This window comes from Cebus imitator, unplaced genomic scaffold (genome assembly GCF_001604975.1).
Source record: "Cebus imitator isolate Cc_AM_T3 unplaced genomic scaffold, Cebus_imitator-1.0 Scaffold568, whole genome shotgun sequence".
Lineage (NCBI taxonomy): Eukaryota > Metazoa > Chordata > Mammalia > Primates > Cebidae > Cebus > Cebus imitator.
In genome coordinates this window covers 1,523,256-1,536,721 of record NW_016107883.1, presented here as the reverse complement: position 1 = coordinate 1,536,721, position 13,466 = coordinate 1,523,256, and the positions used below count along the sequence as shown (strand labels likewise).

The following is a 13,466-nucleotide window of genomic DNA, read 5'->3' as shown; positions in this document are numbered from 1 at the left end:
AATTGCCTGAACCCAGGAGGCGGAGGTTGCTGTGAGCCGAGATCGCGCCATTGCACTCCAGCCTGGGTAACAAGAGCGAAACTCCGTCTCAAAAATAATAATAATAATAATAATATCCACAGTAAGAAAAAACAATAAATACATTTGATAATTAGGTATCTATTTCCCCAAGGCCTTTGGTCCTAATTAAATCTACACACATCAATAAATTAGTCTAAGGCTGATTCTTAACCATTTAAAATATATGTGAAACAAAAACTCATAAAGATATAAAAATGCCATTCATTTGTCAAAAGAAAATAATCAAACCAAATATATTTATTTAAACAAGTGATTTCCCTTGGAAACAGAAAGCTAAGTAACAGAAAAATGGCTGACCTTTCTCATCGCTCATCCCTGCTAATTTTAACCACTATTTGGTATTTATATATGATGGAACTTCCTAGATAAAAACTCACAGATTAAAGCCTGGGGGAGACATTAACTCTCTTAACTTTAGGTGGTTTGGCCACTTCACTCTCCATGCTGCTCTGCTTCAGATCATGAGCCTATTTGAAGATTTAAGAACTAGACATCCTAGGATTAAACTGCCAGGCTGTATTTAGCTCTTAATTCACAGGTTACTAATCCCTATTATAAAGAAGAGATTAAAAGTCTATCTGCCCTGGTTCATGGCAAATTGTACCTCTGTTCAGTTGAAACGTCAAATAACCCTTGTACAAATGGTACCCCTTATTCTTGAAAAAGTACTATTATATATACTGGGGACTCTAACCATTTGCTGATTAACATAATTGGGTGGAAGATGGCTTTTATGAAGCCAAGATAAAGCTTTTAGTTCTCAAAGTCGACAGTTAACACTATACAGAGAAAAACTCTGTTCTGTAGCCATAGGCCCCAACACTGGCCAGTCGATTTTGTAATGTATAGAGTACTAGTCACAGGAGGCTGGAGGTTAATGGATCAGCAAGATCCACCTGGCACTCCCCACTAGAAAAGCCACACAAAGCAAGTCTTCTAGGGGTCAACAGCTCAGAAGTACTGCTCTGGAAACATGCTTTTCTTCCATGATGACAAGGGCAATGTTGCTCAGGGAGGTGAGAAGGGAGGATGTCCCGAGGCCAATGCCCCTGCCTACCTCTGTGTTGACTCCTAGGGCTTTCTCCAGGGAGTACCGGTACTTCCCCATCCTCAGGGAGAAATCTCTGTAGTGCTTGTCCACCGTGGTCACCCATTTCCTTATCTCCGTGGCATGAATGTGGCCTTTTTCCACAAAGCTATCGGCCAGCTGAATCAGAAGCTTCACCTTCTCCTTTGTTTGCTGCCCCAAAAGATGGCCTTAAGTTATTGGATTACATTTATTCTCCTGCCCCTTCACCCCAAATCCTCTTTTCCTGTTCAGAGCATCCATAGATACCTCATAGCTGGCTACCTGGGTTTGTATCCCAGCTTTGTCACTACTAACTGGGAGATTTTGAGCAAGTTATTTAAACCTTCTGTGCCTCCATTTCTTCATCTGCAAAAAGGAAATCATAATAGTACAGTCGTCCCCCAGTGTTGTTGGTGGGGGGGGGGACTGGTTCCAGGACCCCCCATGGATACCAAAATCCAGATACTCAAGTTCCTTATAGAACAAGTGTTTGCTTATAACTTACCCACATCCTCAGGAACACTTCAAATCATCTCTAGATTACTTACAATACCTCATGCAATGTAAATGCCAAGTAAATAGTTGTTATTCTGTATGGTTTAGGAAATGACAACAATAAAGTCTGTATATGTAGTACAGACACAACTATCCATTTGAAGAAAACATTTTCAGCTCATGGTTGGTTGAATCCTGTAGATACAGAGGGCTGATCCTACTTCAAAGAGTTGGTGTATTAAATGAGTTGATAAACATAGAATTCTTAGTATAGTGGAACACAGTAAGAACTCAGTAAGCCATAAACATTAGCCATTATTATTGATGTAAGAATCTCTTACATTAGTACGCTTTACTAATATGCATAGTGTGTTACTGTTTCTGAAAGCCATTTGAGATTTGATGCATCCTTAGGAAGCTGGTGGAGGGAAGTGATGCAGGTCTCTTTGAACCACAGATGAAAAAAATCTGAGGCTTAGAGAGGCTTAGGGTTGGTCCAACTTCATACTACCAGTAAGCAACAGAGCCTATTTATCTCTGCCCTTTAGTTCCTAGTTCCCTCCCGCCACTGTACCAGTTCTAAACATCATGTAAGTTGGCACATGCCAGGATCTAAATAAATACAATGAGCAGATTTAAGAGTTAACTCTGTCCCTGTCACCACCAGAATCTTGTCTTTAGTTTCCATTAGAGAGCAGGAGAAAGAAGTTAATGAAGCCACCATCTATCACAGGACTAGGTAAAGTAGAACTCTGATGTTTACTGGGTTAATTTCATTTTTAGCAAGAGTTTGTTCAATACCTAGTTGGTCAATAGTACTGGGTAGAGAGCTATAGGGCTAGGCTTGGGGGTTAAACAAAAGGAAAAAAATGTTCATTTCATACAGAGTAGTTAAATAACTCAGGGCATTATATAATTGAATGTCAAAATGGGAGAATGTAGAGTTAACACTATAGGAATTTTAAAAGGAGAAAATGAAGGTGGACAGGCCTGGGTGGGGAAGGTCTCATGGAGAGGCAGTACTTAAGCTGGGTAAGACACGGGAATGAGAGAGACATCCAATAAGCAGACTGCTGCTCATTTTTTTTTAAATCTCAAGTTTGGATTTTCAAACTCTAAAACTGCTCAGGGAAAGGAAAGAATATTTAAATACTACTCTAAGAAGAAAAATTGTCTTTTGGACTGGAGGTAAGTAGGTCCAAGGTTTAAACCATGCTACAATCTAACTAACAGGGAAACTGAGGCAGGACATCACTGGAGATATAGGGGAAAAAACAAAAGAGCCCTTCTTTCTTTATTCTATTATCCTCATCCCACCTGCTCCTTCCAGGCTCATCTATAGTTCCTCCCATGAGAGACCAACCCTCCCAAGAAATGCCAGAAAAAGAGGGCTTCAGAGAGGCGAATGGAGAGTGCTCTGCCTGCTGCACGCATGGCCAGGGACCAGGGATCCAGCTCTCCAGGAGCTCACTCAGTATATAGGAGCTTCTTCTATCTCGGGACAGTAGGCTGGTGCCTGACATTAGGAGATAAAGGCCAGGAGAGCTGTGGTGTGAGGGAAAGGAGGTGGGTGTGAAGACAGCAGAAACATCTCCTCAGCCATGAAAAGGCAGAGTAATAACAGGGAATTGGTTGAGAATTAGCAGATTATATTCAAAATAGAATCTACTTAATTCTATCTAAACTATAATTACTCAACTCCTCTTTTTAATCATCTTATTCATGTGTGTATCTCCAGTGTCTAGGCATCCTGAGAACTTTCATCTTACTGCATGTAGGGTGTTTTCTATTTTCATTTTTCCTGAAAACAGTTTTCTTTGGCTTTATATTTACTTAAACACTAAGTTTTATGAAAAGTCTTGGAAATACATATTCTCTGCTCTTGGTAAAGTGACTCCACCTATGAGAAAGGGTTTTACAGCCAGTTGGTGGCAGCAGCCATATTAGGGCAGTTCTATCAGAGAAAATTATATCCTAAAGCATCAAAATTGTGATTCAGAGTCAACAAAGCAAATGGTTTGTGACCAGGAGTATTCTAGGTATGTGTGGGGCCTAGAGGGGCAAAGAGACAGTAAAACGAGCAGTGTAGACAGGACTTTCCCCATGTGGCCCCACTTACCTTTGCAGCAGCCCTGTCTCCACTGTTCTCCATTCCCTACACTGCAGCCATGTTGAATGTCACATGCCCTTCCTGCTGTGATGAGTGGTTCCTACTCATCCCCACTCTTGATGCAATACCCTTTTTCCCCTCCTCTCCTCCCCACAAGACAAGTGGGAGAGGCCCTTCCCAGTGCTCCCACAGTATCACATACATGCTTCAATTTTAGCATATATCATATTATTTATATGTCTTCTTTATTAGACCATGAACCCTTAAGTATTACATCTTATTCTTTTGTGTATCTCCAGTGTCTAGAAAATAGTAAGCATACCATCAATGTTGTCTGAATAAATGAATGAGCAAATCTTGTGTTTGGAGGTGAGTAAAGCTAGATCAGCAAGAGTTAAAGGTTCTTTTTTGGAAGAAGTAGATGATAAATTTGTCCTATGAATTGGATAAGCCCACTGAGACACCAACCATGGCCATGGTCCCCACTGGGGGTATTCTAAAATGTTTTCTTATACATAGATGATTGTGGTAGCAGCACATGACCTGCTAAATGCCTGGTTACAGCTTTTGAGATAAGAGGTAAAAACTTGTCTTATGAGGGCAGCCCATCAAGGTGCAGCCAGTAACTTCTACCTAAGGTGTGCTGGCCTAAAAGCTATGTCTAAATAGGGGGTAAGAAATACTGTGGGTTAACTGAGGTTGTTTCCCTGAGGATTTAAACTGCACAGATAGGGATCTAGTGATTGGCTGCGAGTAGAAGTGAAATCACAGAAAGCAGAGGGGAAGAAGAAAAAGGAAGCTGAGGCATAGAAATGGTAAACTTTACACAGATTCTGGTGCTCTGCTCTCAGACGGTGACCAGATGATGTGACTGCTTGAGCTGCCCTTGGTCTCAGGTGACATTCCAGTTTTCATGTCCAGAGGTGACACTATGCCACATTTCTCGTTCTTCGCATGGGGCTGAGTCACTGAGCTTTTTCTGGGTTTTGGGGAGGTTCAGCCACGTCGCTTCTCTCTTCTTTATTTCTATACATGGTCATACAATATCTTTTCCCTTTCAACCTAAGCCCATCTGAAACTCAAATCTTTCCTCCGAAGACAGTAGCTTATATAAACTAGTATAATGGGGATCAGATTGCAGCAGTTCTTGAATGATACATTCAGAAGTATGGACATGATCTTGTGGCCAGAAGGGAAACTTTGGGTACCATAATTCATCTGGGCCAGGAAATCTAGACCTGAGTCCCTTAATATATGTTTTGCCTTTCCATTTTGAATTCTAGTTATCTGCTGGAAAAGACAGAGGTTCAAAAGAGGGATTCAGTAATTCTATTTTTTCTATTTATCCTTCTCTCTTTCCCTCCCACCCCTCTCTTTTCCTCCTTTCCTTTCTTTTTTCCTTTGGTTATAATCTTCCTCTAATCAGTGAGCCTCACTCTGAATAAACTTTTTAAAAGCCCTTTTGACTTTAGCACATTTTACAAGTCTTTTAGATTTTGTCTTCTTGATAGTAATCTTATAATCTCATTATAATCTTCCATATTTGCCTTTCATTATTGATACTCCTTATAATGAGATAATCATAAGGAATATTGATATTCCTTATCAATGTATTTTTTGTGACATGAATTTACTGAGCTCCTCGTGCAAGTGAACAGGTTTCTTGAAACACATCTTCTGATTCATTTGGCAGGGGACTGTTTGTTATTATACATAAAAGAACCAAAAATTTCCATCACATACAAGCTACATTCCTCTTAAGAGTCTCAGAAAGGCCAGGCGTGGTGGCTCACGCCTGTAATCCCAGTACTTTGGGAAGCCAAGACAGGTGAATCGCCTGAGGTCAGGAGTTCAAGACCAGCCTGGCCAACATAGTGAAACCCCGTCTCTACTAAAAATACAAAAATTAGCCAGGTGTGGTGGTTAGCACCTGTAATCCCAGCTACTTGGGATGCTGAGGCAGGAGAATCACTTAAACCTGGGAGGCGGAGGTTGCAGTGAGCTGAGATCACACCACTGCATTCCAGCCTGGATGGTGAACCTCCGTCTCAAAAAAAAANAAAAAAAAAAAAAAAAAAAAAAAAAAAAAAGTCTCAGGAACAGAATCATGCCTATCTTTTACCTGAACTGTTTAGATTCTACCTCTCTCAGTCTAAAGTATTGTCTGACATCCCCAGTGTCGGACACATAGACCAAAATGCACATAGACAAAAAGTATATGATGTATCTTCCCTTTCCTTGCTATCTGAATCCCAAGAAAACATAATTTAGTTCAGCTAAGGCTCCAGTCGTTTTCATTACTGCTTAATTTTCTTTTGTCAAGATGAATTAAGTCCAGTTTATCTCATGGCTTCTTTCATTTTCAGAGATGAAGTCACCAGCTTTAAAAAGTATTTTCTTAACATTATTAGTTATTGGCAAATGCAAATCCAAACCACAATGAATACCATTCCATACCCTCTAGGATGGCTACATAAAAAGACACAATAACAAGTGTTGGTGAGGATGTGGAGAAATTGGAACCCTTACAAATTGCTGGTGAGAGTATAAAGTGGTATAGCTACTTTGGAAAACAGTTTAGCAGTTCCTCAACAAGTTAAACATAGTAGAACACCATATAACCCAGCTATTCCACTCCCAGGTATGCATATAAGGGAAGTAAAACATATGTTCATGCCAAAATTTGAATATAAAGGTTTACAGCAGCATTATTCATAATAGCCAAAAGCTGGAAACAACCCAAATGCCTGTCAACTGATGACTGGTAAACAAAAAGAAGTATATCAATGAAATGACATGCTATTCAGCAATGAATAGGAAAAAAGGATTGATACATGCTATAAGCAGGGATGAATCCTGAAAGCATTAGGCTAGGGGAAGTAAGCCAGTCACAAAAGACCTCATATTGTATGATTCCATTTCTATGAAATGCCCAAACAGGCAAGCCCATAGAGACTGAAAGCAGGTGAGTGGTTGCCAGGGATTGAGGGGAGTAGAGAAAGGAGAATGACTGCTAATGGGCGAGGGGTTTCTTTCTAGGGTAGTGAAAATGTTCTGGAACTAAACAGTGGCAATGTTTGCACAACCTTGTGAATATAGTAAAAACTATGGAATTGGAAAAAACAAAAAACAAAATAATCTAAACAAGTTTTAATTTTAGAAGAAATGGAATTCTTCCAAGTGTCATGATGACTAAGCTTTTCCATCCCCATGTGCCTTGACCCCGACACATTTTTAAACCCATAATAGGAAAATACCATTTCTATTTTTTTAATGGACTGTCTATAGGCATATCACAATATGAATATTATGTTTTCCTTTTTTCCTCATCCAAACTTTTTTAATCTCATTTTTATTCTTATATTTGTGAACTTTTATATAGAAAGTATCTTTTTATATGCAATGTTTCTTCTACTTGATATGTTCCTTTGGAGCAGAATATCAAATTTAATGAACTCCATTACCCTATTCAACCATAAGGGCCACCATATGTATTCTCTTGTGGTTAAAGGTCAATTTGGTTTCCATTTCAAATTCATTTTATTGGTTATGAAGATTATAATCAAAGACAGCTGATTAGAAGAAGTTTACCTCTGGAAAGTGGGACTAGGGTGGGGCAGGAGGCTGCTGCCTCTAATCAGAAGCTCCTCGGCTGGGATTGTTAACTTGTAGATAGTCTGATATGAACAACCCTGAGATTTGGAACATAATAGCTATGTCGGGAGGGACAGAGAACATACAAAGCCAAAGTAGAAGACTGACATTAAATATAAGTGAGGGGGAGTGATCTACTCAAACTTCCTTTTTTCCTTATATTCCTGAATGGTTATAGCCTCCCTTGAATGTGTAAGATGCAGTCAGGTAACCTAAGGAACTCAAGATGAATAGTGTGGTTCTTGTCTTTCAGTATCCTGTTGGCTTACACAGGAGATAACATTGCATATATTACTGGAGGAGAGATGGTCTGTGCCAGGTGAAGGGTTATACGGACAAGGGCTGTAGTGCAAGGATGAGCTGGATCATATCCTGGTATGTGGGCAGGATCACAGAGGAGGAGGCTCTAGAGTGGAAACAGGGGTTCCTCTTAAAAAGCACAAACTAGAGGGAAGGAAAGGGTATTCCAGGCAGAGAAATGTACGAAAAAGGCACATAGACCAAAAAGTATATGATGTATCCCTCAGAGGGCAAGAGAATACATCCATTCAGCTGGAGCATAAATTCCGAATAAAATAATAATTGAAGATAAAGCTAGGGAGGTAGGGTGGTACAGCTGTAGAGTTGTGCAGCATTATCCTAAAGGAATTGGAAAATCATTAAAGTTCTTGATCTGGATGGTTATATAACCAACGTAGCATTTTAAAGATGAAGAGCAATGAAGGGCAGGATGGATAGGAAGGAAGGAAAGGCCAAAGGCATGCAATCCAATTAGGAAACTACTACAGCTTAGGGTAGTAGCTACATGAATGTGAAAGAGGAGAAACATATGAAGAAGGTTACAAAGGAAGGATGAATAAGATTGACTGAATAATTCTCCACATTACCATGTTGATTACAAAAAGATTTTGACCCTATAAAATTCTGGGTATCTGCTGTGATCCATCCTATGCAGACAGAAACACCAATGGATCTGATACTATTCAGCCTGTTAATGGCTCATTATCGACCCTATTTAGAGAGGGGCGGATAGAGCCAAACTTGTTCATTCACAAGCCATTTTAATTTGGATTTGAATAGGGTTCTGTGCATCTGCCACTTTCTTTGTGCTGTTTGCTTTTTGCTGGTATTGAAATGAGTCTCTTATCTGTGCTAATAGCTTTTCACATTAGGGAAAAATGCCCAAAGCTCACAAGGATGCAAGGAAAGGCTCCCCAGTATTGAGAGTCCATAGGATAGGATTCATAGAGTAGATAATTACTTCTGAAATGTCAGTTCAGGAATGAGGCTAAGGGCCTAATTTTGTCACACCAGACTAGAGGAACATTCCTTATACTGTCTGAGGGATCTCTTGGTAGGATATGTTTCCCACTTTGACCCCAATAAGAACATCTCTCAGCCTGGGAAGAGTGTCTGCTATGTGTAGAAGTGATGCCAAAAAAGGCTCCTATGTGGCAAGAAGCCCTGTGTGAGAGATGAGGATACTGCAAAGAGGAACTTGAGATAGATCAGATTTTCATTCAAATCCAAGTATCCTCATATCAAATCCTGGCTGTGAAAACATGAAAATCAGGTATCCTTCTATTATAGCCTTCCCCACAATCTTGGTATGAATTGGTATGTACATCCTTGCATGTTTTGCTCCCCAGAGACCCAGCTTGTGAGCAGGTCTCTGGAGAGCAAAACATGCAAGGATGTACATACTAGCTCATGAGCAGTTGTGAGGCCAGATGGAAATAGCTCAGAAAATAAGAAATTCACCTGTTTTGTGTATCCATAGTCACTGGTCCTTCCAATAAGGTGGACTTCCCAAGCCACTCAAATTGCAAGAATACGTGGATATGTGTAGTGTTCACATGCACATGCAACATTTTTATGTGAACACATCCTTTTACCTGATTTGGTCTGAAAGAATATGGCAAATTCCAGAACCTGGAGCATGAAGATGAGTATTTGGAGGCACAGTGTACAGCAGTTGACTTTCTGCATACAGCTGCTCTACCCAGCAGTGGCAATTCTTTGGGTATTCGGGTTTCTAAGCAGACAATCCCTTAGGACATTTACATGTTTCCCCAACCCCACTGTGGCTGAGCATTTTTGCTTATAGAAGCTGTCTTTACTTCTAAAATGTGAAATTGGCCAGAATGAAGAGTTCTGGGTAGATTTGGGAAAAGGTTTGGGATGTTTCCTACCTTGGCAGGTACCCTGAATTCCCCATACTCTTTCAGCAGTTCCTGAGTCTCCTCTGTGGTCTCTCCAGTGGAGGTATGTGTTGAGAGGTAAAATTCACCTGTTTCTTGGATCCAGTCCAGCGCCTATGGGAGGAAACAACCCATCCAGTTCCCCAAAAGGCAGCTGTCAGTAGGAAAACATGCCATACTATAATGAAGGTTATTGTTGGGACAACTTAATGGACTGACACAGGAAACACTGACACAATTTGATTGGTATGTAATTTGGGAGGTTTTTTTTTTTTTTTATGATTGAACCTTCCCCTAATTTGGAACATCCCACAAAGAGAGGGTCTCCTCCAGTAGACTGGGACTCTTCTAGGCCAGGCCCAACATCATCCATGAATTAGGAGCATAGTGGGTGATCTAGCATTTCTTCACATCTCCTGGTACCAAACTCAAAACAGAGAGCTTGGTAAATGCTGAATTGCTGACAAGTGACAACCTACTTTCTTTTCCTCTTTACTTTCTCCCTCCTATCCCCAATTTGCCTGCTGCTGTGGCCCTTTTCTGGACTAAGCCTTGGTGATGGGCCACTGCATGCTCTAAAGAACTGAGACAGAGCCAGGGAAAGCTTTGGACAACCTGCTTAGCGCTGCGCTCGAACACCACATATTGCTGGCACTGGTCTAACCGACGCTTCTTCAAAGTCCAGAAATGCAGCACGCGATTCTCCCTTTGCAGGAGCTCACTCAGGATGGCTGTGGGCAGAGGAGATGCATCATGGTCACAAGAAGCACTGAGCAAATCCAAACAACCCCTTCAGCCCCATGGCCCAGGTGACCATGACTGTACTTCAAGCCTCCTCCCCATGAGACTAATCCAGCATCAGAAGAAAGGAAGCAAAAGCTGGATATAGAAAGGATTTCTTAGAAAGGAGCAAGGTTGAACAGACTAGGGGGAGAGCCAAGTGATGAGAGTTCCTTCAACTAAGGTGGGAAGAATATGACAGTAGTGACTTACAAATAACCCCGATTCTCTTGATAGCAAAATCAGTCCTTAGTTCTAAGAAATCTTAGGAAGGGTCAGTTCCTAAAATAGCAATTTATTAAACTGGCCCCCAGAGTCTAATGAGCATGGGTGAACCTTGACGGGAATCTTAGTCATTCTTAAGGACTCACTGGAAGAGAGGCAGGAGACTTACAGTGGAATGAGGGCTGGTGTCATTGGCTTGGCAACCCACATCATGAACCATGTTCTCAGACCTGCCCAAGAGGTTGTGCACACAGCACTTTTAACAGCACAGCCTCAATTTAAACACTTCTAAATAGTGGGCATAGGGAAGCTGTGTTGGAATTATATTTTCATGTTGTCTCTGGGCCCGTGTTGTTTTGGATCTGATCATTAGAAAAGCTAAAAGTGATGTTAAATGAGAGAGTATACACAAGGCATGCAGCACTGCAAGTAGGCCAGGGTTAGGTATTCAGCCCATGCTATTTCCCTCTCTACATTTTCTGTTGTTTCAAGAGTAGCTGGGTACATGGGTAGATGTCTTAAGTGTTTTAAATACTATGTTCTATGCTGGAAGCAATCAAATGTATTTTATTATCTTTCTCCTGCTTCCTGCTAGCCATATTAGATGGTAACAAAATAAATAATAAGCATATGAATAATATTTATCACATACTCAGTATGTGGAAGACACTCATTTTTATAATACTCCACAGCACATGCACCATTATTATCCCTATTATACAGATGAGAAAACTGAGATTTAGAGAAAGCTTTTGAGAAAGCTCAGGGAAGGTAACTAGCTCAGGGTCATTCAGGTAGGAAAGGGCAGAGTTCAGATTCAGGTCAGATCTGACTTCAGAGCCTGAGTTATTAGTCACCTCGGTCTCCCACATTACTGGGGCTATAAAGTTTCTGTGCTTTATGAAGATGGAGCTTTTGTTGATTTTATGTACTTTTCATACCCCTTCATCCTCACCTCCCCAGCCAAGTTTGCCTTTCTGAGGATAGAATCTGTTTTTCATCTTTTAGGCTGAATGCTTTTTTTTTGGGACAGGGTCTGGCTCTGGCACCCAAGATGGAGTGCAGTGGTGCAGTCATAGCTCACTGCAGCCTCAACCTCCCAGGCTCAAGTAATCCTCCCACCTCAGCCAGGACCTAACTAGCTGAGACTATTGGCACATGCCACCACACCCAGCCAATTTGTATATATTTTTCTGTAGAGATGGGGGTTGCACTATGTTACCCAGGCTGGTCTCAAACTCCTGAGATCAAGTGATCCTCCTGCCTCGGTCTCTCAAAGTGCTAGGACTACAGGTGTGAGCCACTGTGCCCAGTCTTTTATGGGTCCAGTTATTCACCTTTCTCTGTATCTATGCCTTTATCATATCATTTTTTCATTCCTTCCCAAAGAGGCAAGTACAGTTTCTCACTCCCCAATTGATCTCTGGCTTGGCCACATAACTTGCTTTGGCAAATGAGCTGTTAACAGATAAAACATAAGCAGGGCCTTGCAACATACTTGTAGACTTGACTTTGTATCTTGTATCACCACTATAGGAACTCCTCCTGGGTAACTGCTGCCCCTTCCACCCAGGTCCCAAAATAAATACACATGGAGCAAACAGGACCTTACCTGGAGTGAAGGAGCCAAGCTAGCTAGACTTACAGCCTGAAGCAACTGCACTGCTGAGCCCAGCTAAGATGCTGCTCCCCAGCCAATGCACAGCCACTTGAAGAATATATGCTTACAGCTGGATATCATTGAATTTCGGGGTTGTTATGTAGCCATATAACAACCAGCAGTATAAAGAAACCAAAAATATGTGGCACTGGCTTTGAGTCTAGGTAGTAAGTGAAAAGGGAACTGATATATAAGGGATTATAGGTCCCTGCTCAGCTTCAACTGGTCAAGGAAGGAGTGGAAACTCATTTCCTCTAGTCTTTGTATTCCCTCGCCAGAGTTTTGCTCATTGAAGCTCCCTCTATGGTGTGGCTAAGAGAATCAACCTAGATCAGGCAGAAATCCTCGAGTTTCAAGATTCTTTTTCCTCTCTTCTTGAAAGCTTTCACATAGGCAACAACCTGATCTTGCCTCCAAGAGGTAGGCATTTCCCACTGTCTCTGGGTGCCTGTTATTCTTCAGCACTCAGAAGTGTAGGTGGGATATGTGGTCTCTCAGTAGGCAGCTGGCCTCACCCAAGCTCCTGTCTGGATTTGGAAGCCAGAACATATGCTTTCAAATGTGCTGGAAGGAGAAGTGACATAATACCAGCTCCCCACAGGTCCCCTGACCACAAATAGAATATCACATTTGGAAGAGGAACTCTGCTCCTTCCTCTCTGTAGGGAAATTTGATTCCTAGATTTAATTCTTTCCAATGGCCTCTGTTCTCTCCAACTCTTGAGCTACCTGAGCAAAGAGGGAAGCCCTTCTTAAGCAGACCACGTACCCTACCCTGTCCATGGTGTCTCCAAGCCCATACCACTCCTCACTCCAAGTTGGCTTGGGCTCCCTCTCTAGCCTCGTGCTCCAGAGTTATATTTCTCTGCCTTGGCAAGATGACATTTGTTAAACTCTTCACCCACTCAAGGGCTAATTTCTGCATGGTCAGAATAATTTCACAGATCATGATTTAAGTTTCACATGGTCAGATAATAAGCAATTGTTTAAAGTTATGTATTTATTATCAGAGACTTTCTAGAATTCAGAGAGATTATTAAAGATTATGTAGAACAGTACTTATCTAAATTTTATGAACACATAAATCACCTGGTTGGTAAAATTGGGCAGTTCTTACCAAAATGCAGCTTCTTTGTTCTTTTTTGTTGTTCTTTCTTTTTTTTTTTTTTTTTTTTTTTTTTTTTTTTTTTTT

At 41.1% G+C, this 13,466-nt stretch overlaps 1 protein-coding gene across 1 annotated transcript in view; it reads right to left on the bottom strand.

Moving 5' to 3' along the window:
* KALRN (kalirin RhoGEF kinase) overlaps positions 1-13,466 on the bottom strand; it is a 635,807-nt gene that overhangs the window by 270,796 nt on the left and 351,545 nt on the right. The window contains exons 20-22 of the mRNA XM_037734035.1: positions 10,226-10,341; positions 9,602-9,724; positions 1,139-1,321 (exon numbers count right to left, since the gene is read on the bottom strand). Coding sequence (XP_037589963.1) covers positions 1,139-1,321; positions 9,602-9,724; positions 10,226-10,341 — 422 coding nt within the window. The remainder of the gene's footprint in view (positions 1-1,138; positions 1,322-9,601; positions 9,725-10,225; positions 10,342-13,466) is intronic.